We start from the raw sequence: 26,896 nt of genomic DNA, 5'->3' as shown, positions 1-26,896 counted from the left end.
CAAAACACCAAAATTTAGCTGCATTGAAGCAAGGCTGAAAACCTTTTACAGCAAATCTGCTTAACTGGGAGAGAAGTTCTGGTTTTGCTGTCTCAGAGTTCCCAGTGTCACTTTGTCATTAGCATCCCATGGTAATTTTGGTTTTCTAGCTAGGTGATTCTGAAGTCCTGGTCTCTTCCTCTTCAACTCAAGCAGCAGTTTTTTAGACTTCCTCAAGATAACTTTCAGAAAAAAAATGCCAAACTGCAAATAAAAAAGCCAACAGAAACAAAATGAAAATAAAACCAAATGCCCCTCACCCCAACCACTTCTGCACCCCCTTCCCTCTCCCCCCCCCTTTGTATTCCAAGGTTGATGTATGAATAAGCATAGGAAAATCATTACTTCTATGTTAGGAATTTAGCCTGGCTCATCAGAAAGTGTGTAAAGGTGATACTGATTGCAAAACCACATAGAAGGTGACACCCCACCCCCCCACCCAATTTCCTCGCCTGTCCTTCCTGAAGAGTCTGTATCCTTCCATACCAACATTCCAGTCACAGGAGCTAGTTCACCACATCTTTGTAATGCCAATAAGATCATAGCCCTGCAGGTGTGCCCATGTTTTAACTCTGCTTGTTTATTCCCCATGCTATGTGCATTTGCATAGAGGCATTTCAATTAGACCCCTGATGAAGCCAATTTACTGGCTGGAGTGACTGGAATTCCTTTATGCTGCTCTGTTCTCATTGGTTCAAGTATCACAAAGAGAGAGCTTTAAAACATAAACCTAACTTCAATCTGATAGTATTGATATATCTGAAAATACAGGGGGTTTTGAGGGGTGGGTTTTTCAGTTTTTGATTGGTTTTGTTTTTAAATTTCTTATTGTGTGAATGTGAGACAAAACTCCTGACTTCAATAATTTACACACATGAAACTCAAACTTGATCAAGCTCTGCAGAATTTAGGGTTCTCTCGATCTGAAGTGAGCAAGACAGCTCTGGGCTTAACAGAAGCTGCTCTCTGCAAAGCTTTCACAGAATAAGCTTTGATTTAACGTTTCTGTTGACTTCAGTTGCTAGCTGCTTTTGTGAAATACAAGCATTTCTTAATGTTGTGAATGTATTTTATGTACGCTTGTAAATGTTCAAATAGTATATAATTTCATAACATAGAAAAGAAGCTGCAGTGGAGTTCTCTATAAAGTCAGCTGTTTAGCCATTTATTTCACCAGGTCAGTATTTTTATTCTAGGGATTTAAATATAATTGAAGTGCCTTGGTAATATGTGGTCATTTAAGATATATCGGTTGGGTTATTGTGTGTGAAATACAAAAGTGTTTTAGATTGACTGAGGGGCCATAAACCAAAGCAGAAAGGAGAGAAAGAGATTTCATTCTTCCATCTTTTCACAAGCCACCAGTACATCAAAATGGTTTTCGGTAAACAATGCCTTATTTTCTTGCCTGTTGAGCAAAGGGTGTTATTTCCTTTTACAAATGTGTGGGAAGAAATTGGGGAAAATGGCTAGTTACACTATTTGGCTATGACTGAGAAATACCAAATGTCATCAGAGAATTGTTTATGCCAGACTGTTTCCATTTATTATAATAAACCAACAAAAAGTATACTTGTAGTATATGTTGGTAGGTATAACCTAGAATCTTTTGTTTCCTCCAATAAAAGATGAATGTATTCTGATCATTTGAAAAAGAAGGTATATTTTTGTGACCCTCTGTCCTGGAGTGTAATGTCAGAAACAGCCTCCCCATTAACTTTATACAGCTTCAGATCAGGCCTTTCCATTTCTGCAGCTCAGCAGCATCCATCCCAGAGAGCCATGCATTTTTAATGCAGTTGGAAAACTTCTTTAAACAAAAGATAACATTGTCTTGTGAGAGAATTTTGTCTTAACACACAAATAGGTAGTTAACAGTCTGCTTTTCTGTGCCCTTTCCTCTTACCTGAAGCTGGGTAATCATCTTCATTTTCATTCATTTCCTCAGTGAATACAAGAATAGTTTATTCTTTTAAAGAAATCAACTGATCTGTGAATAATCCCATTGGTTTAAATTAAAGAGTGTTCCAGTGTGATTAATAACTGCTAAATTTTACTGTTCTTTTTGGGGGGGTGATTATTCTTCTGATGGGATACTGTGCAAGAACAGGTTATTTGGGAAAAGTGCTTATTTTTACTTATTTTAATGTTAAAAATAGATCATATGAACACACATGAGAAGCTGAAGTCCTCTATTCTGTACTCTCAGCAAATCAACCAGTGCAGTTTTGAGGGTTAACATTTTATTTCACGGATTCATCACCTTGATAATACGATAACATTTAATATTCTTTAAAGAGCTCTATATACTCAATACTTCGTTAAAAGATTATGAAAAATTAGATTCCGGAGGACACCATTTCTAGACAAAAATCTACCAATGTCTGGAATTGGTGCAAAATAACTGAAGACAACACTGTGTATTGATAGGCCCATAAGCCAGGGTCACAAGTCCTGCCAACAAATCTGCTCCAGTGTGGGCTCCCCTCTCCATGCAGTCACAAATCTTGCCATGAGCCTGCTCCAGCACGAGCTTCGCACAGGATCACAGCCTCCTTCAGGCTCCAGCATAGAGTCCTCCAAGGGCTGCAAGTGGAGATCTGCTCCACTGTGAGCAGCCTGCCTCACCATGGTCTGCACCATGGGCTGTCAGGAGATGAATCTCTGCTCCGGTGCCTGGAGCAACTCCTCCCCTCCTTCTTTACAGCAGAGTTGTTGCTCTCACATATTCTCACTCCTTTGGCTGCAGTTGCTGTTGCACAGCTTTTTACTCCCCCCTTCCTGGCTGTTACCCAGAGGCGCTACCACCATCCCTATGGGCTCATCGCTGGCCAGCGGTGGGTCCATCTGGGAGCCGGGTGGCATGGGCTTTATTGTACATAGGGAAGCTTCTAGCAGCTTCTCACAGAAGCCACTGCTGCAGCCCCTGCTACCAAAACCTTGCCACACAAACCCAATACAGATGTGGTGTCCGTTTCAAACAATGTCATGAGTGGGAGGCTCAGCAGCAGCCTGGTGTGTCTGGAAAACTTTTGCCAAAGACCCTTCCTGTTTAACCCATGCTGTGTAACTACTGCCTTTGCAAATACAGCACACAGCTTCCTATTTTGATCAGAAAGCACAGAGGACTGTTACTTGGGTTGAGTCACCTTTGTTGAGATGTGACCAGCAGGTCGAAGGAGGTGATCCTGCCCCTTTATTGTGCTGTCGTGAGACCTCACTTGGAGTATTGTGTACAGTTCAGGACATGGAACTGTTGGAACAAGTCCAGAGGAGGGCCACGAGGATGATCAGGGGACTGGAGCACCTCCTGTATGAGAAAGTTGGGGCTGTTGAGCCTGGAGAAGAGAAGGCTGTGTGGAGACCTCATAGCAGCCTTCCAGTATCTGAAGGGGGCCTATAGGGATGCTGGGGATGGACTCTTCATTAGGGACTGTAGTGGTAGGACAAGGGGTAATGGGTTAAAACTTAAACAGGGGAAGTTTAGATTGGATATAAGGAGGAAATTCTTTCCTGTTAGGGTGGTGAGGCACTGGAATAGGTTGTCCAGGGAGGTTGTGAATGCTCCATCCCTGGCAGTGTTCAAGGCCAGCTTGGACGAGGCCTTGGGTAATATGGTTTAGAGCGAGGTGTCCCTGCCCATGGCAGGAGGGTTGGAACTTGATGATCTTGAGGTCCTTTCCAACCCTAACTATTCTATGATTCTATGATTCTATGATATGAAATGAGGCTGTGAATGTAGAAGAGCAATCAATGCCCTGCTCTTGAAAGCGGCAGAAGGACTTCAGTTCCTGAAGGAATTCCTGTCTGATTTTTTCACAAACTTAGACTTAGAAGGATCATCTTATGTTTTTGGGTTTGTTTTTTTTCTGTGTTTTGTTTTTCCTTGTTTTTGTATATTTACAACAAAATACCCTAGGAACTGTTGAAAAACTTCACCAGTTAATAGTATAGGGAACTCAGCAGTCATGAATGGGAAGGAAAATGCTTCTGACTCTTCCAAAGGGACCAGACAAAGCATGAAATTTTGAAAGGCATCCAGATCTTTTTCTTAAAACCGATTTTTGAAACCAGAATTTTAGGTTTAAAAGCTTTAATACTCAAAGAATCATAGGAGTCAAAATGCTGAAAATTGGGAAGCCACCAAGTGGGAATTCACAGCTCCAAAGTAGCTGCAGGTCAGTCTTTGCAAAAATTAGGTGAAGTTGGTTTTGCTCATGTGTGTACAGGCAGAATTTCATTAGCTTCACTACATCTCTCAGCCTGTCATGGGTAAGCTGGGCCTGATCCAAAAGCAAGGTAGCTGTGTTAGCATCATGCTGTGCCTGAGCAAATATTGTCTGCTCCTCAGCAGGGTGCTTCAGCCAAGGCAGAGCACTGTGCTAGAGCAGTCCTGTGATTTCTGGGGCAGGGCTGGCTCATGGTCTGCCCATCCACAGCAAGTACAGAGGAGCTGTACAAACCTCCACTAAGGTATCCAAGGGCAGAAATCTGCAGTCTGAGTGGGCAGCTTCCTAAGCCTGATCAGTTTTACACTGACTACTTCCCATGTCCTTTTTTGCCATAACAGCTGGGCTTCTTGTTTGCATCCACACTCACGCTTTCCCCATCTCTCTCCAGGCTTTGTTAGACCATAGGCAGCAATGCTGTGCAGCAGAGATCTTGGGGACCACTTCATATTTCTATCTTCTTGCAACCTGGGTCACTGAAGCAGCTTGTTTTAAGTGTTGTCTTCAATCTGTGCTAGAATGATCAAGACAACAGACACCAGGTTTCAAAATATGTCCTTCCACCTTATTCTTCTAATTTCCTTTGCTATCATTTGAAGGAGAAAGTAATTAGTTGCAGTGAAGAAAATGGAAGCTGAACAGGTATTTTAATGCATATAGAAATGTGAATATTCACTACACATGGCTTTTCCCTCTCATACTCCATATGTTCCATTTATAATTAAGTTAAAGGCATTTTAATGATTTTTTTTTTTTTTGCTTTTCATTTCTTATAGATTGCAAAATGCATACATTGTGGAATTTGTTAAAAATGACGATCTTAACTACTAAACCAGACCAGTGCATTCTTCCCAAATTCAGGTGTTTAACATGGCCTGTAAGAGACTCCAGCTGAAGACTGTCTTTTACTTGTACATGTCAAATATGGTAGCAAAGAGAAAGTTATGGATGCAAGGTCTCCTAGTGCTGTAAGGTATTGTGTTGAGCATGCTGAAAGAAATTAAACCTTTTAAAGAAAAATGCAGGAAATTTAATTTTAAAGGCCTGGTAAAGTTCCCACTAATACCGGCTGGATATCTTTACAATTACTTCGGTGAGAGGTAGTATGGCTCTTTCTAATTATATCTAACTTAAGAATGATTGGACTGGGAAAAGAAATTTCTTCTCCTGGTGTTCTGAAAATTTATACTACACTAAGAGATCAGGATTGATTAATCTCAGGATCAAATTCTAATGATAGAGTCTTTTATCAAAGCTGCAAAAGAACTTGATATATGGGGTAATAAAGAGAAAAACAAAGCAAAAGTACCAACAAAGGACTCCACATCTAATCAGTTTCCTTGCTGTGGTGCTGGCAGGAATTTCGAGCAGATTTATATACTTAAGATGAGAGTTTGAGCCTGTAAGTCCTGAAGGACAAAAATGTCTTCAAGCTAGTTAGTGCCTGGGCTAAGTGATCTTTTAATCACAGGAATTTTAAGATACCTAGGTTGGTGATGAAATGTCACATTTCCTAATGACTGCTGTATATATCTGTTCTGCACAGATCAAAGGGGAAAGCTTCTGCTGCTGCTCTTTGCCTGGTGTTCTCCTGAATAAACCTACTCTCAGTTAACCCTTTTGTTACCTTTGGGTAAAAGCAGTTTTCACAAAGAAACTAACCTGGATCTGAGAAAGAAAAATATTTAAGAATAAATATCACAGAATGACAGAGTACTTTCTGCTAGCAGGTCATCTTGAGCAGCTGGGACAGACTGTGTTCAAGCTTTTGCTAGGAGCTGAATACTGCTAGTGGAAGGATTAGGTGCAAGATGGATCTGTGCATCTGCACAAATCTTGCGGTGAAAAAAGTAGGAGCTAATCCAAAAAGTAACACTGCTGTGGAAAATGGGAGTCTTCCGTGTACTGGCACATTCCTTTGTAATCTTGCTTGGTTGACATAGATGGAAATAAATAAAAATATCCTTAACAGTGTCTTTAACAAATGAACAAATTATCTTTGTCAATGATACAGTTTTTTTCAGGCATGAGATAACTGGAGATTTGATCCATCTGTTTTTAGCCAGATAGATTGTCTTGGTGATTTCACTCGTGTCATGATCCTGAGTGTTAAGTAAGTCGACAATGTTACAGTGCAAGCTCAGTAGAAAAGCGTGATTTGGTGTGGTTGTACAACATGCAGGAGAAAGGTGCCAAGGCCAAGTTCAGTGTAGTGTCTCTGGGGAAGTTTCAGACCTGGGTATTTTTTTTAGCCCTGGCATGACTGCACACAGATGCATCAAAAAACTCCGACCCCCCCCCCCCCCCCCAATGGAACAGGATGAATTTTCAGCTACAAGAAGGACTGGGCCCATCCTTTGGTGTCTTTCAATCAGCTGCTACTGTTGTTGCATAACTCAATTGTTCTTTTTTTCTTTTCTTTTCTGTTCAATTATTCAAATTAACAGAAAAATCTCTGATACTGGGTTTGAGTGATGTAAACAAAAAGTAAAAATAAAATTACATGGGTTTTTTAAACTACAAAATGTCATAACTTAAAGGCAATCTTAAATTATTGTTACTAATTTAAATAAGACATACCATAAAAATATGTCCATGCAAATGCTTTGACTTTTTGTAAACTTTGGTCTAGTGGAATAAGATAAATATTACCTTACTTTGGGTGCTGGTCATTGTTCTGTTCTGTAAGGTAATTCCCCAAACCAGGGACATGGTTTCAAAGCAACATTTGAGCAGACAAAGGTACTTAATGATGGTACTTTATTTTCTATTCAGAAGTGGAGTTTTCTGTTTGTAGTTTGGCATGTTCAGAGCTGTCTTTGTAAAGGCTGTGCCCAGGCTGTGTAGGGACCAACCTGGGCATCAGTAAAGCCAGTGTTGAGCCAGACATCTAGCTGGCGGCTGGGCTGTGGTACAAACCCTTCAATCTGCTTTTGGGCAGGAGCTGTGGGTTCTTCACTTTCTCTCCAGGAATCAAGAGCTGAAACCATGGTTTCATTTTTTCATAGATTCTTTCTTCCCTGTGCTCCCACCCAACCAAAAGCAAAATGTGTTGCTTTGAGGCTCATAACTGTGTTAGAGGATTTACAGGATTTTCTTTTAACTAAGTACATTGTAACAGTTGTGCACAGAAGAAACCTTTGGAAGCCAAGGAATAACTGTTATAAATGATATTATAAATGATAATGCATATGAATGTTCCTAAAATATAAGCAGGTACAGAAAGAGACATGAAAAGTGGTTTTTTTTTAGGGACTATGCCTATTATTTTGGCATAATTATTTCGGCATAATTATTTCAGGTAACTTAATTGCTAACAATTAACAAGCATGATTTTTACCTCTGTGAAGTTGGCAATCTGAATGTGCATTTGTGTCACCTTTCACCTCGCTGCCTTGTCAGGCTAATGGAGATTTGCTTGAAGCAGAGAACCAACTTTTCAGAAAGCTTTACTGACTTTCTCAAATGTTACATTCTTGTTTTCTCATTCCTCATTCCTTTTTAAAAATGGAAATTAAAATGCAATAAAAATAATCAATTTCTTTTTCCCAGGAAAGACTTAAAATAAGCAGTGGTAAACATACATTCTCTGTAAACGTAATGTAATTATCTTCCATTTGTTCACAAACACAAAAAGAATATTAAATATGGAAAGTTTCCCTTACACTTTCATTTGTTGTAATCGAACTGTGGGTTTGATGACATTTTGCATTTTGCTTTGGTTGAAATGAAAATTGATACAAGTGTGTGGCTTGGGGACCTCCTTTTTGGAGCATGTTTATTGCTACCACCATTCTGACAGCTCGTGTCACACAGCAGGAACTGGCTTCTGGTTTTCAGGAGTTTTTAAAATAAGGCTCTTGGCTGAATGAAAGTTATGTGACAGAATGGTGAAATATCCCCTAAGCTGGAATGTCCGCAGGATCTGCAGCTTCTCAGAGCTGTCCATTTTAAACTTTTGTCAAGAATACAAATCTCACAGAGAAGTTGCATGAGGCCCCTGTAGGTTTTTTTTAAACCCTGATGCTGTAAATTTGTAACTCGGTGCTGCTGGAGTAGCTGTACATCTGCATAGGGTATCCTGGCTTTTAATAAAGCAGCAGTGAACTGTATTATCAATACCTAAAAATCTACACTAATATAAATGTGTGTGACCTGAAAGCAGTCTTAAGGGATTAAATAGATTTTGCAGTGAAAGGAAAATCAGACAACCATAGAGTATCTTGAGTTGAAAGGGGTCCATAAGGAACACTGAGTCCAAATCCCTGCTTCTCACAGCACTACCCGAAACTAAACCATGTGACTAAAAGCGTCATCCAGACAGTTGCGAGAGCTGGATATCAGTCCCACATCAGTATTGCTGAGACAGGGGCTGACATGGGGTCCTGGGCCATGGGCAGGGTGCAGGGAGCCCTGTGGGGCCGGCAAGGACAGTCAGGACAATAGTGCCTTCAGGACCCTGACAGATCATTTTTAAGTATATGAAGGTTATTATTAATGGAAAAAAATTCCAATGTAATCTCAGTGTATTGATGTTAAAAGAGGTTTTGAAATGATCTTGGAAACACCAGCAAGTTTCTTCCTCTTGTTTTAGCAACTATCTTCTGTACCTCCATGACATGCAGCCTGGCACCAGCACCTCTGCCCATCTGCCATGTTGAGTTAATACACTCCTCTGCTTTGGAGCATCCATGAAGGACATGACTCAGGCACACGTAGGGTAGAGTTATGACTCTTTGCTACCTTGTGAAGACAGAGGTTCCTTCCAAGAAATCATTTTTCCCATTATTTTTATGCTTCAGGACTTATCTTGGACTTAATAAGGAGCAGTCTGGAGTACCATCTTAAAAGCAATTTCTGTGTCTTGAAGCAACAAAAGAGGAATTATAAATCATCATCATCTTTTCAGGTGTAACCACCTTTTCCTTTTGTTTGTCTAGTTGCTTCTTTTTTGTTTGTCCTTTGCTTCTTCCCAGTGCACATTTACTTACAGATGGCTGCATGCTTTGATTTGACATGCATACCTATGCTTCATGTGAAGAAGGTCCTATCTAACCTTTGTTTGCTTTTAATATGTCACACTCTTAACTCTTTTGATATCAAGAAATCACTTTGGAGGTCCAAGCTTAAAACCAAAGTATTTTAATGATTCTGTCATTATAATTCCCTCTTTCATGTTATAGAATATGAAAATATTCCTGGTGGGTTCCCTGCAATATTCATGCTGACATTCTATGCTTATGAAGTATACAGAAAATGTTAAATTTGGTCTCTTTGGTCTGGAAACTGTTGCATATTATGTAACACCCCAGGGTTTTCTATAAATAACCAGAAATTTGTAACAGTCACTTTGCTACTGTGTGTAATAGTGTTCTTTTGACAATGCATTGAACTGTAAATCCAAACTTGCAAGCAAATGCTCTGAGTTATACTTCGCAAGAACCTGAGCGCATTCTGAGTTTTGTTGAGCAAATGATGACTAGTTTATTCAGTTGCAGTAGGCATTGACTGAAAATATATTTTTTAATTTTTGTGGAGATGATCTATATTTCTCAGTTTTTTCAATAAAGCATAGGTGTAATGGAAGCTGCTGTTTTGTTATGGTTTTTATAAACCTGTATTTGTACAAAGAAGTGTTGTCTTCCATCAGCTCAATAAATGAGGCTTTTGCCCATGCTTTTCCTTAGACTAGGCAGTGGAGTTGGTATTTGATTCATAAGCTTTTGATCCATACTTAATCCTAGGATGGCTTGCATCCAGAGCATGCAGAGCGGTGGATATTGTGTACCTAATGAAGTAGCTGTTGGTGTACGGCTCAGTAGGGGATTCTCTCGTGTTCTTAAACAGCAGCAATAGAGAATGTCAGTATTCCTTGGTGGGTCTCTGGAGAAAGAGGTTGAAGGGGCTCCTGAGAAGCAGGGCCCCTTCTGTTTGCTCCCTTTTCTTTGCAGTGGGTTTGCAGTGAAAGTAAAATTCTGTGGTAGGTTTTTTGGTTTTTTATCCTAGAGCAATTTAGGCTGCACCATCAGTTCACAGAAACAAAATCCCATAAATCAGGATGTTTGAAAATGTTCTCTTATACTACTGTAGATCAGGAAAACGTCCTCTGAAAACAGTGGAGTTGTTTTATTTGGTGAAAATATAATTAAAGAAAGAAGAAAGTAATAAATGTAGCAGCAATGAAATACAACTGGTTTTGGTCTTTCCCTGCTTATAAGAAAGATAGATTATATTATCTGGATTGCATGTATGCTTATTTTCCATGTGTAAAAGTCGAGCTCTGGGAAATTACTCAGAAGTGTGACTTGCTATGGCAAGCTTCAGGCAAATCTAATGTCCTGTTCCGTTTAGTTATACTTTAAGATACAGAGAAGGATCTAAGAGGCAAGAGTCCAAAGAAATTGATGGAGGTTATGCTGGATCCAAGTTGCAGATCGAAGTCCAAATAATCTCAGAAACTTCTTAGGAGAGGGCTTTTCAAAAGCTGAGAAGAGTTGTGCAGTCTTAGCTCTTCTATTGTCTCCCCAGGAAACCTGATGCAACTTTGCTTCTGCTGTCCACTTTCCTGATTTGGCAACTTGAAGAGGCTGTTCTGAAACACTCCTCAGTCATCAAGACTGAGCAGGACATCAGAATCAGTAAAGTAACGTGAAAGGTGTGATAGGCAGCATCAACAATTCCTGTTGAGCAGAGGAAATGATAATAATATTCAGCAGATAAAGCCAAAATGGCACTGAACCTTTGACACTTTCGGAGATTAAGGAGTTACATAGGAAGAATATCATTTAAAAAAAAAAAAAAAGAAGCCTCAACATGTGTTGTGGGGTGGTCAATACTGTTGTTCCTGCTGTGCTGAAAGGCCAGATAAGCACTCAGAGTTGATAATTTGCCTGAAGCAGAATGGAGGACTCCAGAGTGCCTCTTTAATGCGTTATTCACTCAATCAGTGCTTCCTGAGAAGAATCCACCCGGGGAGGGCTGGCACAATATATTCACATGGACAGAGATCACATCAAAGAGTTTAACACCTCAAATTGCCAAAGGCAAAGCAGGAGCACAGAGGGATGCATTAATTTCCTTCTAGTCTCACAGCAGGTTAACAGAAGAAACGTGGCTCCGAGCCAGGTGCCATGCCTTGCTGACAAGCAGCATACCCCCCCCCCGGTCAGGCTGACTCTCTGCCCCTGAGCTGACACCCTATTTTCACCTAGAGGTGGAAGAGAGAAGTGATAATATGAGATACATTTACTTTGCACAGCAGTGAGGTTCTAGGAACAGAAAACAAAAACTGTCGGCGAAAGAGGAACAAAATAAGAAGAGAATTTAGAAATGCCATACCATGTATTCCACATTTGGCAATTTGTACTTCGGAAATATAACAATTTCTAATGTGGCCTTTGGAGCTGTGAGGCTGCATGCATGAAGAAAGCATTGCCCTTACGTACTGCCCATTTAGGTAGCTGACCAGCGTTCTTATGGAGATGGTTCTCCCGGAACAAAGCTGAGGAAATAAGGCTTAGAAATTTATATATTAGTATGTGGGCAGGAACATAAATTAGAAAGATTGACAATTTTCTTTGCTTTCATTGACTTTCATTTGCTGTGTTCCCAGGCTGACATCTGAAGCTACATCTGTTGAGTTGCTAGTGGAATCGGGTATAGAGGCAGAGGGGCATGGGGACAGGATAAGCTAAGTCCCCGCATTGACAGTAGGATCTGCAATGATAGCCTAGTATCTGATGTAAAAAAGCCTTAATAGGAACAGGAGCTTCCCAGCATCCCAAACATGGAAGGAACCATGTAGGGGTGGTTGTCAGCTCAGCAGGAACATCCAGACCTCTGGATGCTTAAATCACATCATAATTACAGACACCTCTGGATTCTCTGATTAAGGTTTTCTTATTTTGCTTGGAAGGATTATAGATGGAAGGAGGATTAAATGATAAAGTGAATCATTGTGAGAGTGAGGGAATGCCTACATGGTGAAAGAAAGGGTAACTGCAGGAGACTTTTTTATATCAGTGGATTGTGTGGAATGGGAAAATACAGGTTGAAGGCATTACGGTGCCTAACACTGCTCTTGCACGCACAAAGCTTGTGCATTGTGCCTGGTTTCACTATGAGATCCTTGGGGTAAGGGCTGTGGGTGTTTTAGATCACCTAGCACAGGATTGCACTGATCTTTGTGCCGTCCTGGAATGAAAACATTAACAATGATTGTTTTTCATGGCAGAGACTACAGCAGGCTGAATTTACAAAGTTTATCTGATTTAATTATCTTCTGCTTAAACAAAACATGTTCATCTTAGTTTTCTGTTTCTTTGTGGGTTTTGTGTGGGTTTTGGTTAGTTTTTTGTTTGTTTGGGTTTGTTTGTTTGTTTGTTGGTTTGTTTTGTTTTGTTTTGTTTTGTTTTTGTTTTTTTTTTTTAATACAATATTCAAGTGAGAAATATTCCTTTGCAGTATTTGACATTTTTGTGTAACTGAAATGAATAGAAATCAGAATGCATGTAGCCCCAAATATCAGATACATCATTACAATTGGTTTTTGACTGTTTGTTTCAGTCTGATGATTTTGTGCTTGATTACCATCATGGAGCAAGGGAGAACAAGCCAGGGCCTCAGTGGTATCAACCACTGAACAGCTCTCAAGCCATTTAAAAGGCAAATGGAAGATCTATTAACCAGCATGATGAACCACCTGCTACTCCTTTCCTACTGTTCTTTCTTCTGTTCTGCAGATACAGATTTCATGAATCTCTATCACCAAGAAGTCTGCAGACTCTAGCAGAATGTCAGCCTTCAACCCTGCTGCATGTATGAGAAAGCAAATAGGAAACAGGAGAACTGATAAACTTTTTCCATGCCATTCACACTTACCTTAAAGATCATCCAGTTCCAACCCCATTGCCATGGGCAGAGACACCTTCCACTAGACCAGGTTTCTCCGAGCCCTGTCCAACCTGGCCTTGAACACTGCCAGGGATGGGGCAGCCACAGCTTCTGTGGGCAACCTGTGCCAGTGCCTCACCACTCTCACAGAGGAAGTAAAAAGCCTCTTCCTAATCTTTACTCTAAATCTACACTCTGTCCTATCCTGTTTGGCCACATTTAAATTAGTAGTTGTTTTGTTGAAAAAGAATGGAAGCTATTCCACCGTTTCACTAACCTGTGGTCATAGTTATAATTTACCTTTAATTTTGTGCGTTTTCGTAATTTATAGTTAAGTTAAATAGAATGAGCTACTCTGGAATTTGCTTTTAAGGCTAGTTACATTCCAGGGGCAAATTTTAGAAGCATTATTTAGACACCATTATGAGAATTACCTGTTCCTGTGATTACTTCTTTATTTTACTGGGTTGAAATAGAAACCAGCATCTGATTTGAGAATACTTTTGTGTCAGTATAGGCTGTTTTCTGACACCTTGGTGAGTAGACTATGCAAGTCTCATTGCTTGAACATGTGCATGTAAGAGTCTTCTGTATAAAAGGCTACAATTTACATTTATAATTTTAGCTGAAGATGAAGGATGGGAAAAGTGGAATGGAGATACACTTCTATCAGCTTATTTTTCCTTTTCTCATCTCTGCTTTTGATTTTCAGGTGATGGAAATTAAAGGACAAATGATTCATGTGCCAGAATCAAATTCAATTCTGTTTCTGGGTTCCCCCTGTGTGGACAAGCTGGATGAACTGATGGGCCGAGGCCTCCATCTTTCGGATATACCTATCCATGATGCTACTCGTGATGTCATATTGGTTGGGGAGCAAGCAAAGGCCCAGGATGGCTTGAAAAAAAGAATGGATAAGCTGAAGGCAACACTAGAATGCACACATCAAGCCCTGGAAGAGGAGAAGAAGAAAACAGTAGATCTCCTAATTTCTATTTTCCCTGAAGAAGTGGCTCAGCAGCTGTGGCAGGGGCAGCAGGTTCAGGCCAGGAAGTTTGATGATGTTACCATGCTCTTCTCGGACATTGTTGGCTTCACAGCCATCTGCGCACAGTGCACGCCCATGCAGGTCATCAGCATGCTGAACGAGCTCTACACGCGGTTTGACCATCAGTGTGGATTCCTGGACATCTACAAGGTAATAGCTCAAGTCCTAAGTTAGCAATATCTAACTGAAACTAAAGGGGGAAAAAAACACACCCCAGTAGCTATCTTTCTAAGTCATGGACCTTCTCTGTAAAACCTTGAAGGCAATGTTTTTGTTTTGTGTGAAAAAAATAAATCTGAAATCACATAATGAAAATCAAATACTTTGATGCTGAGCTGTCATCATGGTTCCTCCATATATACCTCATATTCCTATCTTTCTATAGGCATTCCTTCTGTATTATAGCCTAGTTTCCTTTAGGTGACACATCAGCCACAATGTCCTATGGATGATGAAGTGCACAGTGATTATCCTAGCAGAAGCTGCAGCTCCTGGATGATGCTCAAATGCATTCTGTTTCAGCTGATAGTTGAATGGTTTAGTGTTTGGGTAGGTATCTTTTATCTGAAAGAATTCAAATTTTCTATAAAAAGCAAAACATTCACTAAAAATAAAATGCTATGAGGTTTACATTTACACTGAAAAACTGAAGAGGACAGCTAATGTCCATTCATAGTAAATGGAACAAGTGGGACATGGCACTGAGTGTCATGCTCCTTTACTACCCTCAGAAAAGGAGATGTTGCAAGGGTTGGTTCTGTTAACAACCTCATCACCTTCACTTCTCTTCGATGGATTTGGTGTCCATTATGTGTGGGCAGGTAGAATTTAATAAATGCAGTTAAGATATTATCTGTGTAACTATCCTGTGAAATCTACAGAGAATATATTTTGTATATGGAATACCTTTATTTTTTGTATGGAAAAGCAAAGCAAATTTCCTTTTATAACTGAATACGCCAAAGGAGAAAAATGTAGTTGTAAAATTATATATTGACTTCATTTTGTGTCTGATGCTTGCAAAACAAATCACCAGTTTTCAAGCCATTTCAAATACTATTTGTTGATAGGCTATAGAGAAAAGGTTTATCTTTACATTTTAGCCTCTACTACACTTCAAAAAGCACCCAAAAACATTGATTACCTACTTAACAAACAACTGTAAAGTTTCAACACATACCACAGATAGAACTGAACATGGTGTAGATACACGTTGGTAGGACAGTATAGCAAAGTAAAAGATCTAGCTGTATATAAGTTTTATGCTCCTGGGCTAGTGGTTTGTTTTACTAATGTTCAGAAGTAAAAGGCCATGTTGGGAGAGGACTGCAATGGAAGGTACTAACCCTTGTTTGAAAATTTTATCAGTGATATAGTCAGAAAAGATTGGAAGTTTGATCTCAGTTTGTATCGATGCGATGTTGCTTCACTTGATCTCAGTCCAGCTGTGAGAACAGGACTTGAGGAAATTCTGATCCACAGTCAAGAGTGATATCTGGTGACCCTGTTTCACATGCTGTATCCGGTACATGGGTGTAGTTAGTATTTTCCCAGATGAATAATTTTAGTCATCTTTTTTGAGGCATTCAGGACATTCTTTGTTGAAAACCATGGTTGCATGGGAATAGGAAATAAAGTATGTAAAACTCTATGACCTGTTTGGAAGAAAGGTTGGTTGAGTCCTGTGAGAACACTAACAAGGAATATTTATACATAGGTCAGGAATATTATACCATTCAGGCTGTGACCTTTTGCCTTTCACCTAGCTTTGCGCTGCTTTAGATGATAAAAAGATGTTAACTGTATTGAAGTACTATCCTGACCTGTGAAATAAGATAATGGCTGCTGAGATGGAATAGTGTAAGATCTATGCATTCAGAAAATGAATAAATACTCCAGAAAGTTAAGACCCCCATGTAAGTCTATGAGCAGAAGAATAAACAAAACCTAATTTTGTATGGAAGGATTTCTTACACCTCTAACACCTTTTCTCCACTGTTACTACCTTAATATAGCCAGTTATTTTCCAGATCCTTTTATCCTGGGTTTTCCTCCACCTCCCTACTCCCACATGTCCCCTCGGCCTCCCTACACATCCCCTGCTTCTCTCCACAGCCCACTCGTGAGCAAGGCAGTGTGCACTCTGGCTATTTTGGAGCTTGTGTATATTTTTTTCTCTACCCAGATCTCTTTTTTCGTATTTTTTTTTAAGCAGAAGTCTAAAAAAGCTGCTGTGGGGTTGAGTGAAAATGACTCAGTTGAACATTACAGAAAGACAAAACTCAGGCAATGAACCCTTTTTCTTTTCCTTAGAGAATCAGACTTAAAATGACAATTCTTTTGAAAAAGCATTTGCACTTTTAAAACAAAAATAGCTTGTGTGTTTATATCTTTTTCATTTGTTTCATATGGTATTCTGGAAGGTAAGTGTATTGCTAGGACTGATCACCACCACCACAACTGTAATTTTAGAAGTTATTGTCAGGCAGTGAATTTTAGATACGTAGTCAGCAGGATTTGTACCCACAGCCTGCCTCTAAGATATACTCCTGTAACCAGGCTACAGAAATTCATCATGTGATCTATATACACATCAAAACAGATTAGTTTTCAAATTCTCTTGGTTTTAAGCAATGCAGCAAGAATTATTTGGCGAGTACTTCTGAATACAAAATTCACCATTTTGTAAACAGAAAATTCAGCAAAATTCATTAAATAAATCCTATGCTGTAAATTATTCACCCAGCTTTACTGTTAACAGCGTTTTGAATTCAGAACCTCAGTGCTTCTAATCTTGGACTCAGACAATGGATGTATTTTCAATTGTCTCGTACTATTCATTCAGGGATGTTTACAGAGAAGTATGGCACAGAAAGAAGAGCAAAGATCCTTGCATTTAACAAGTCAGACGCAGAGGGCAAACATAATGAGCTGTTGGATACAGAATAAGAAATTCTTGGAGGGCTGAAGGGGAATGAATTAGACTTTGAAAATCTTGGAAAGGAAAGTAAATAGCTGTAACTGATGAAGTAGAGAAAGGATGACCAACAGATGAATGCATAGGTAAGAACGATACATGGAGATAATGGGCTCAGAAAAGGAACTTCATAGCAACATTTTGAATGGATATCAAAGATGACACATCACATTTGTCCAGGCTGAGGTAGAACATTGCTATAAATGATATGCATGATGATATGAGCCTGGTGACAGTGTGAGCAATTTGGAAGAATCTGTGTTTTGGAAAATGAAACTTTGGAAAAAATTTGCTTACATATAGCCTTGATGAAAAACAAGAGGGAAATCTTGGGGTAATCACAGCAGGGAGGGGATGTGAGAGAAATCAGACCTGGCAGTGCATTTGGAAACTGGTGCTGCTGACTATCTGAGTTAATTGTATTTGGCTTGGAATTGGGGAATGGGAGGAAAGATGCTATTTAGCAGGGAGTGCAAATCAGAGTAATGCAGGGGACATGCTTGGTAAGATAGTGTCTGCAGACATGCAAATAGAAACATGGATTCCAGGAGCGAAGTAATGGGAGAGAGAGGTCAGTAAATTTTGAAAGCAATTGTTTTGCATAAAATAAATACTGTTTGGCCTGATTATTTGTCTTTCTTTGGACCTGTTTTTCTGTGTATGTGAGTTCCTGTTTGTGAGCCAAGTGCTGCAAAACGATGCTTCAGCTAAAGCATCTTTTTATCAAATAAGCTATTTAGATATGCTGCAGCCATGGCTGCTAACACTTAAAAATTAACCATGCAGATTGAAATCTTCCCTGCTTAAGATTCCTGCAGCTTCTGTTTCTCCTTCCCAGTAATATGTCTTTGACATAGAAACATTTTAAATATTTTTTCTTACTGAATCCTTTTGCCTATGTAGGCCTGCTTTGTTAGCTCTTTCCCCCTCACTTTCCTTTCTGAAACAACCCAGTTTTCCTCCATCACCCTTTCACTACTGCATGGAGTGAAGGCAGCATGTACTTTTTTTGGCAGCTGTTCTTTTGGCCACGCATGCAGTAGCTGGGTGACTGTATGTGGGCTGGTTAACGTCAAGCCACATAGGGCAGAACCAGGATCCCTTGTGTAGGTGTTAGTTTCTTTGTCCTTTCTCTGGACAGAGCAGCATTTGTCCTTGAAGACATTTGCACATTTTCTCATAACAGTAAACTTCACTTTCTGTGAAGTGCTGAGTTCCGCTTTCCATGTCTAAGCAGATAGTCCTCAATGTTTTTGTTAAGGAACTGCCAAAATGTCTTTGCCATGCATCTTTGTTGTCAACATTTTAATTGAAAATTTATTGAATAGTTTTTGAATAAGACAACATAATTCTGCAGGTTAATTTTATGGTTATAATTAACAAACTTGTTACATGAAATTCTTCTTTCTTTCTTTTGTTTTCATTATATCACTAAATTGATACTCCCTGAGTGGTGCCGCACACATGCTTTGAAGTCCTTTACCAGCTTCCTTGGAGTTCTCTTTGGCTATTATTGCTGGCAGCATTATTTCACTTACTTTACACTGAACGATATTTTACTTTTCCTGAATGATACAGCTAGCCTGTCGGATCTTCTTTTTCTGATTTTATACACCTAACTCTGGCTACAGCCTTATTTTTTGCTTGCTTTAGAAACCTGAGATTAAAAAAAGGTGGGAAGTCTGGACTGCTCTGCAATCACTGCAGACTGATACCAGTTCTGAAAAACACTGTTTATACTGGGCTTGTGATATAATGTTTTCAGGAACCTAATTTTAAATTCACATTTTCTAAAAATACTAGTTTACATTTTTACACTGGTAGTTGAGGTTTCAGAAATCAGTATAATTCTACAGAAAATACCAGTACTTTGTCAGTGCTATGACTATCCCTCCTTGAGAACTGATATTTGTACATATTCATATATATGTTCTTTAGCTTACTATCAGTGCTATAATGACTAAGAATTACTGCAATTAGAGGAGTCATGAGCTTCAGGCTATTCTGAGTGTTTTCAGGCTGTATGTTTTATCAGTTAAAAACCACAGTCTTCAAGTTTTCATGTAAAATCGATCGCCACTATTTTTATCTTCTTTCCATCACTTTTGCAGTTTTAACCTTCTAAATTCAGTGCAGCTACATAAACATTATGAGAAGCTTTCAGATTCTTTTAACTTCAGCTTAGGCATCTGTAAGATTATTATGAAGGTTATTATGAAATGCAATTAAAATATGTAAACAATTCTGGTACTCTTATATGAGCAGTATGATGCACATAAAATACCATAATATGCCTGATTTAAGATGAACAGGTGTTTTAGGGACTAGGTGTTGCTTCTTCCTGTTAATTTAAAGTCAGTGGGTTTTGAATGTGTAATAGAATAAAATGGGCAATAGGAGCTTGCTTTCTCCCGGGTGCCACCAGCCTGGTAGAACTGGCCTTCAGCATGCTGTTCTTTTGAAGTCCCACCATAGAGGGCTCCTGAATCTTCCTCCTTTTCTTGCTCTGAGCAGGCTATAACACTGACTTTCTCCTTAACCTCTCCGGCTGTGTGTGGACTTGCTGACATGAAGGTGTGTTGCACTGCAGTATGAAGTTGGGGGAATGCTGGGGCACCTATCTTTTGGGGGAATGCTGGGGCACCTATCTTTTGGGGAAACTCAGAAGTACTTTTGGGTTAAGCTAAAAGAATAAAAGCCAGCCAAACAAACAAAACCCACCACAGATTCCTTGGATTTGCCCTGCAGGTCTGCTGTATCGCCACCCAAGAGCTCCAGGATATTTTAAGACTTCCCATTACTTTAAGCACTCATTTTTCTGCAGCCTTTTGGAGGATTTGCACTTTTTGTCTTTAGTGAGATGTGCAAATGAAGCCAACAGACACGCAGGGTCCAGAAGAGTTATTATTTTCTTTATATGCATACAGACCTGTACAAAGCACTAAAACATCTGTGCGTGTTCCCCTGCTTTAGGTAATTCATCACTCAGGAATCCTCTAAAGAGTATAGGACTTCTGCTTCTGTATATAATTTTTTCCTCAGGAATATCATGCTTGTATCTATTTCTTTCTCTCTTTCTCTTTTGTCTTTCTCCTTGCACTTTTCTCTTACCTGAAGAGCACACATTTGTTTAAAGTATCTCTCTCCATTTCCCTCAATCTGCCTGGGAGGCCTAGAGCCTATTAACCAATTTGTAGGTCCTGGAAGTGCTTCCCAAGTCCTCAGTTATATGTTGGCTATATCTTGTCTTTGTATTCGAACAGGACCATGAAGGGGATCCTCCTCTGGGACTTCCCGCTGCATATTGAGGAGCAAGCCCAGGCATAGCGGCTGGATGGGAGCAATGGCTAACAGCATGCCCTGTTGCAGTACACACATCTCCCCCATGCTATGTTTTATAAAACCCACCATTAATACTTAAATCCTTTGTTTTCTTGGGTCAAGTTTTGTACATTCTAAATTTTAGTATCTCTAAGGGACTGGGGAAAATTGATCTTACTTTCCATCAGCCTAAGCTATTTCCATCTAAACAGTCCAGTACTGTGTCAGATCTAGCACAACTGTGGCAGCATATGGCTGTCCTTCATATACCTGAGGATGCCAAGATGCAGCATTTTTTCTCACTCATTCAAATAGCGTTCATGACTGCACCTTAATTTCTTATGTGATATAAATAAACATGAAGGATACTTAGGTAAGTTAAGAGAAAATAGCCAACATATGAATTTCAAGATAGATATATTAAAACTTATGTAACCTTGAGGAAGATGTTGTTCAATAGGTCTTTTCATAGCGGGTATACCTATATCAAATTGAGACCAATCTTACATCTGGAGAAGGGCAGTCACATTAAACTGAAACATGTGTCTTACGTTATGCATATTTAATATTTGCTTATTTTGTTAAACAGTTCTTTGCTTGGCTTTGCAACTAACTCACACAAGGAAGAATGCCAGTCAGGACATTTTCTGTTCATCAGCCACATTTGGTGTGATTTTTCCAATTTCATACTTCCTTACGGCACAGAGAAATCATTTATTCACCGTGACTTTTGTATTCTGTGACTAGAAACAAACCTGATGTTGACATCATGTGAACTGTAAGTCTTATAACATGTCGCTATTTGAATTAGTAAAAACCCCTTTTAAAATACTAGATAATAATTCTGTGCAGTAAGTAGCATTTGTCTCTGTTCATTTCATAAAGGAAAAATCACTGACATTATTACAGCATACATGAAAGGGTTCTTCCATATACTGGATACTCAAAGGTTTGTGCTTAAGACTAAGTAGGTGCTACAGAAAGAGTTTGAATATAGGTCTTCCTGCAAAATCCTCTTGAATTTGCCAGTATATAGCATCATTAAACTCACTAAAAATAAAATGCCCTGAGGCCTAGTGAGAGCAATTGCTGCATAATTAGGCTCTTGGGAAAGGGGCTGAGGTTTATAGTAAGACATTCCTTCTGAAAAAATAGTTTTACCACATAAACAGATTTCTGAACTTCATAGGTGGACACTTGGAATCCATTCCTGCTCAAACGGGAGGGATTTTCTATACACTGGACTATTTCCAAAAGCAGAATGCAGTGTCATAAAAGCATTGCAGAGTTACCTTGAAACTCAGGCTTACGATTTCACTGCTTAGGAGTTAATTTTGAAAAGCTGAGACACAGAAGCTAAGAGAATCAAATAGTGTGGTAGAAATGGAATGAGATTTTTTGATCCATTTGAAGATAGCCTTATTCTCAATTTATATCTGGAAAACTTTTATACCTTTAAAAACCAGGAGGTTTTTTTAAGGTATCCCAGAGATTTTTGGAATCTGTAATTAATATTGTATCCAAGTAGAATTAATTTCAGCAAAAAGTGCAAGTAATTTAATCTGACAGATGTTAAGCTTTAAAGTGTTGCACAATTCAACTATTTCAAAGCTTTTCTGCCAAATCTGTGCAGTGGAAAAACATACAGAATACTTCAAAATGCAAACAGAAGTAAGCTTCAATTTCTATTCATACAACATACCCCCCCCCCCAAAAAAAAAACAAAACAACCCAAACCACAGATGTTTATTAATTTGAAAAAAGTCAGTATTCCCTGTTTGTTACATAGACAAATGTAGATCTGGAAGTTACTTCAGGGTCAAGTATACTTAGGCTGTGCTCAGAGGAGGCTTTTCTGAACTGTACCTACTGCCTCCAGAGAAAGGACACACACACTTCATCTCTCAGTGGAATAACTTACCTAGTTTCTATCCAGCATGTTTCTTTGACATTTCTCTCCTTAGAATGTGTGTTTTAGGTTATGTGACTTGTTCAAGTCTTTCTAACATAAGCCGCCCAAAATAGTTCACGTCTGCTCTCCCTCCTCTCAGTGATTAATAACATTCCTGACCCGCATGCCAAAATATGCATGCCAAGATACAGGATTTTTTGAGCTAAACAGAATCCTGCTGTTGTGCTGACAAACAGTATCTTAGCACTAGCAGTCAACACACTCGTTCAATCTTTTTTTTTTGTATGGGGTTACTTAATGTGAGCAGGAACATGCACTCTGTAGTGCACTTCCAAAATCACAGGGTCTGCCATCCATAAGAAGGTAACAGCTCACTTGGAGTCTTCTGAGAGTTTCACAAACTAAGCCTTCCCAGTCTGTGGCTTCCAGTTCCAGGTGCATTCCCATCCTGAATCCTGGCTTCATTCTGGGATGAGACTTAAGAAACCACCTCCTTAAATATTCATATGCTCCATGGAAATGAAACCTAGGTGTACAAGAAGCTAAGATATGCTTTCTAAGTCCAGGTTGACTATATGGATGGCACTTGTTCCAAGAGACAGCTGGGGACATAGCCTGACTTTGTTGCTTAAGAAACTATTTCCAGGTCTTCAGAGCAAAATTAATAAGCTAGAAGACATTGATTTTCTTGTTAATGTAATCATAAGAATCACTTAAACTTCATATTCTCCAATAAATGGTGTTCTGAACCTGGATTAATCTCTAAGAGTGGAAAGGAAACTGTCATATGGAGTGTAGAAAGGCTCATCTGTCCATCTAAAAATTAATTTTCCAGAAAGACTCTTTGATTTCCCAAAACTTGCACTGTCCTACTTCTAAAATTTACCTGCCTCAGTGAACTTCCATATTCAGTCTGCCTTATGTCTCTTCACATGGTTTTGTTCATTCTTTCTCTCCTGCTGTTCTGGGACAGAGGTGAAACAATGCTATTTATAACATAGAAGTAGTCATCTAGACTATTCTCACAGTCAGCAGAGGTAAGTATGGTTTTATAGGGTAAGTGTTAATCATTTTTAGACTGAGATTCATCTTTTCCTGAAGGAGATGCTTAGCATAGGTCAGATGACTGCTAGAGTTCATTACATTTCACGGATTATGTAAAGAATTAAGAGTGAATAATTCATATTCAGATTACTTTATTAGAGATATCTCTGGTTAGGTGATCTGAAACTCACCCGTGTAGTCTACATCTTAATAACTTGCAGCCTATATGGTTGAAATATTTCTTCTTTCCTGCTTGTGCCATCTAGTTCTCGCATCCTTTAGTTTTAGTTATTTAATCACATTACAGTTTTATGCCATGTTATGTTTTTTAACGCAGAGTGCATTTTGGTTGAGTAAAATAAAGTTTCTTTGCATTTTAATTTCTCTCATAATATCAGCATCAACCCAAGTTATTTCTTTCCTAATTTCATTGCTTTTTGTTATAATGGAAAGTAGAGTAACTCCCATCACCACAGAACAGGAGTATTGTGCTGTCTCTCAGTAGGGTTCCTTAGAATACTTTACTGATTAATTCAAAGCTTGACTTCCCATGACTTTTGCAAATGGATATGATGATGGTGGTCAAAAAAACTATGTATTACTCCCTTCCATTGAAATAATCAATAACATGTAGGATTGACTGTAAGACGCAATGGAGTATTCAAGGGTCCTCAACATTACTGCTGATTCTATTCACTTTTAGCTAAGAAGAGGAATATTAACAGCATTTCATCAACCATGGAAACTGAGGTGGTAATTTTACTGATGATCACTGGAGAACAATAAAGAAAAGCTGACATTCTGGCAGATACTAATCTGCTAGATAATCACCAAGGAAACTGTAGTGTTGCAGCCCCAAACAACGCAACTCTGTGACTCAACTGAGCAGTAAAGTTATCTATAATAAAATACAAAGAAAAAAAGATATCAGTATAGCTAATAGCAAATAGTTAAAGTCTGGATTATAGCAGAAACTGCTGTAGCTAGTGCATTATAATGGTCTGTGTTTGACAGTATTGAGCATGGATACTTGAAGAAGTAAAAAGCCCCATGAGCTAGTTATGAAATGTCAGGTACATGTAGCAGACTTTGTTTTAGCATTGTCATTTTGAGATTTATGCCCTAAAATACAAGGATTATGTTCTTTATCACTGTATTTGATGAAGCACCTATTAAAATCCTTGCTGTCTGCAGAAAGGTTTGATTATTCTTTAAAAACTTGGAAAGTTCTTTTTATCTGAGACCTTATGGTCAGTAAATTTCACAGGCTTCCCTCTTTCCTAACCCATAAGGATTATGGATTAAGAGCCCACATTGTCATCTCAAAGACCTCCCACAGTCACTGGAGCTGCTCTTAGGTTCCCCTGAAGCCGTCTCTGCTTGTCCAGAAGCTGAACAAGCCCAGGCTCCCCCAGCCTCTTTTCACAGAGCAGGTGCTTCAGCTCCCACCATCTTTATGGCCCTCCACAGGGCTGGATCCAGTTTATTGATCTCTGTCTTGTACTGAGGGGCCCTAAACTGGGTGCAATGTCTAGGTGTCATCTAATGAATGCATTTAATGAATGAATAACCACTTTCCCCAGTCTCTGTTCATACAGCCCAGGCTATCATTGGCCATCTTTGCTCTGAGGATGTGCTGCTGGCCCAAGTGCTCATCAGAACCCCCGGGGTCTTTCCCACAGAGCTGCTCCTCAGAAGCTGGCCCCAGGCTGTATCAGTTCCAGGGAAATTCCTTCCCAGGGGGAAGACTTTGCACATATCCCTGTTGAATTTCTTAGGTTTCCTGCTGGCCAGCTTATCCCTCCTGTTTATGTCCCTTAGGATGGCAAACAGACTGTCCCACCCAGTGTGGTATCAACTGCGGGCTTGATCAGAGTGCAAATAATGTTATTATCAGGAAAAGAAGCATAGATTTTATTAGAAAAGAGAGGCATACTTACTCAGTTGAATTCCAGATAGTTTCCTTGCATACTGTATTTTGAAAGGTGCTAACCAATCAGTTCAGATTGCATGCACCTGGAACAGTGTCTTGTATTTGTGGGGAAAAGGGGAAACATGCATTGGCAACAGGTGAAAGGAGAGGTAGGTATTTTAAGGTGGAGAATAATGTTCTTTGTGGGGAAAAAACCTACACCCAAACCAGAAAAATAGTTTTCTCAGTGGGAAAAGTTTAAGGAAGAAGACCACTGAAGTGTGATAGCTAAGTTCTTTTCTCTACTGCTTATTTCTATTTTTTTATCAGTCTCAAGCTTTTTAAGAGGAAACTCGTATCACTGCAACTGCTGTTTGTTATTATTTCAGTTTTATAAAATTAAATTTTATAGACTATCTCTCAGCACTAACAGAGTTTCAGGCTATTGGCAGATTCCTCAGAAGTGATAAGAAGCAGTCTAGTAATAAGCTTCTCTTCAGCTAAATATAGCATATACACTTTGTATACTGTGGCTGTAAACAGGGTGTGGAGCAAAAAGAAACAGTTTAATACTCCAAATTTTCCTGCCAACTTCAAAATATAATGATTATGAACCAGTACTTACTTTGGAAATAGATGTTTCTGGTGATTATAATAACAGAAACATTTCAGACCACAAGCAGGATTTGATGCATGTCAAAAATCAACTGAATTTGAAGAAATATCTGTTGCTCTATAAAAGAAGGATAAGGAATCAAGACATGGCTGAAGAATATCTGGGTTTAGTTATTCTATGTGAAGTCTGTGTGTATGATATAGGCAATCTATACATGCTAATAGAATAAACCAAATAAACTTTAGACAGCATAATGTCTTTCCTCATACATGTACCACTGAAAGGTTTTCTTTTCTAAAGGAAAAGCATCCTTGAGCAAAGGATGGTTATGCAATACTTACGTATTTACTTTCCGAAGTAATCCTGCATTCACTTTTATATCATCAGGGTACACAGGACTGTCATGTAGTTCTTCATCCAGAACTGCACTGTAATTTTTCTTTTCCTGTGCCTTGTGAGGAAAAAAAAAAAAAAAAACAAAGAAAAATCTGGTCATTATTATATATATATATATATATATAGGTGCTGAATGATGAATGTCCCTTGAATGGGTTTGGCTTGAGAAGGGCTCCATTAGCAGTTAGTTTTATCTGAATGGGACAGCCAACTCAAACTAAAATCACTAGTGCAACCTGTATTAAGGGCTCTTATTTATGTATGACAATATTCTAATGGTATTTATTTCTATAGTGAAGACAATACAATTTTTTATTGCCAATCTATTTATTTTACAAAAAAGCATTTAGCAGTCCATAGAAACAGTGGCATAGAATATTTTAGGGTGAATAGCTACTAAATATTATAATCCTTAGGAGTAAGATAATAAACACCTATGCACTGCCGTGAGAATTTTGGAGATGGGAACAAGAGTACACAAGTAGCCTTCAGAGGAAGGGGAAGAATCTA

The 26,896-nt window shown here is 39.0% G+C and overlaps 1 protein-coding gene across 1 annotated transcript in view; it reads left to right on the top strand.

The window, feature by feature from the left end:
- The window catches only part of GUCY1A2 (guanylate cyclase 1 soluble subunit alpha 2), a 143,397-nt gene that overhangs the window by 67,022 nt on the left and 49,479 nt on the right, over positions 1-26,896 (top strand). Inside the window, exon 5 of the mRNA XM_061374456.1 lies at positions 13,873-14,358. Within this exon, the coding sequence (XP_061230440.1) occupies positions 13,873-14,358 (486 nt within the window). The remainder of the gene's footprint in view (positions 1-13,872; positions 14,359-26,896) is intronic.

The sequence above is a fragment of the Neopsephotus bourkii genome, unplaced genomic scaffold (assembly GCF_033783945.1).
Source record: "Neopsephotus bourkii isolate Nb327-2 ecotype Australia unplaced genomic scaffold, CSIRO-AGI_Nbou_v1 NB_1638, whole genome shotgun sequence".
Taxonomy (NCBI): Eukaryota; Metazoa; Chordata; class Aves; order Psittaciformes; family Psittacidae; genus Neopsephotus; species Neopsephotus bourkii.
Note: the sequence above shows the minus strand (reverse complement) of the source record. Positions and strands in the feature narration are given on the sequence as shown.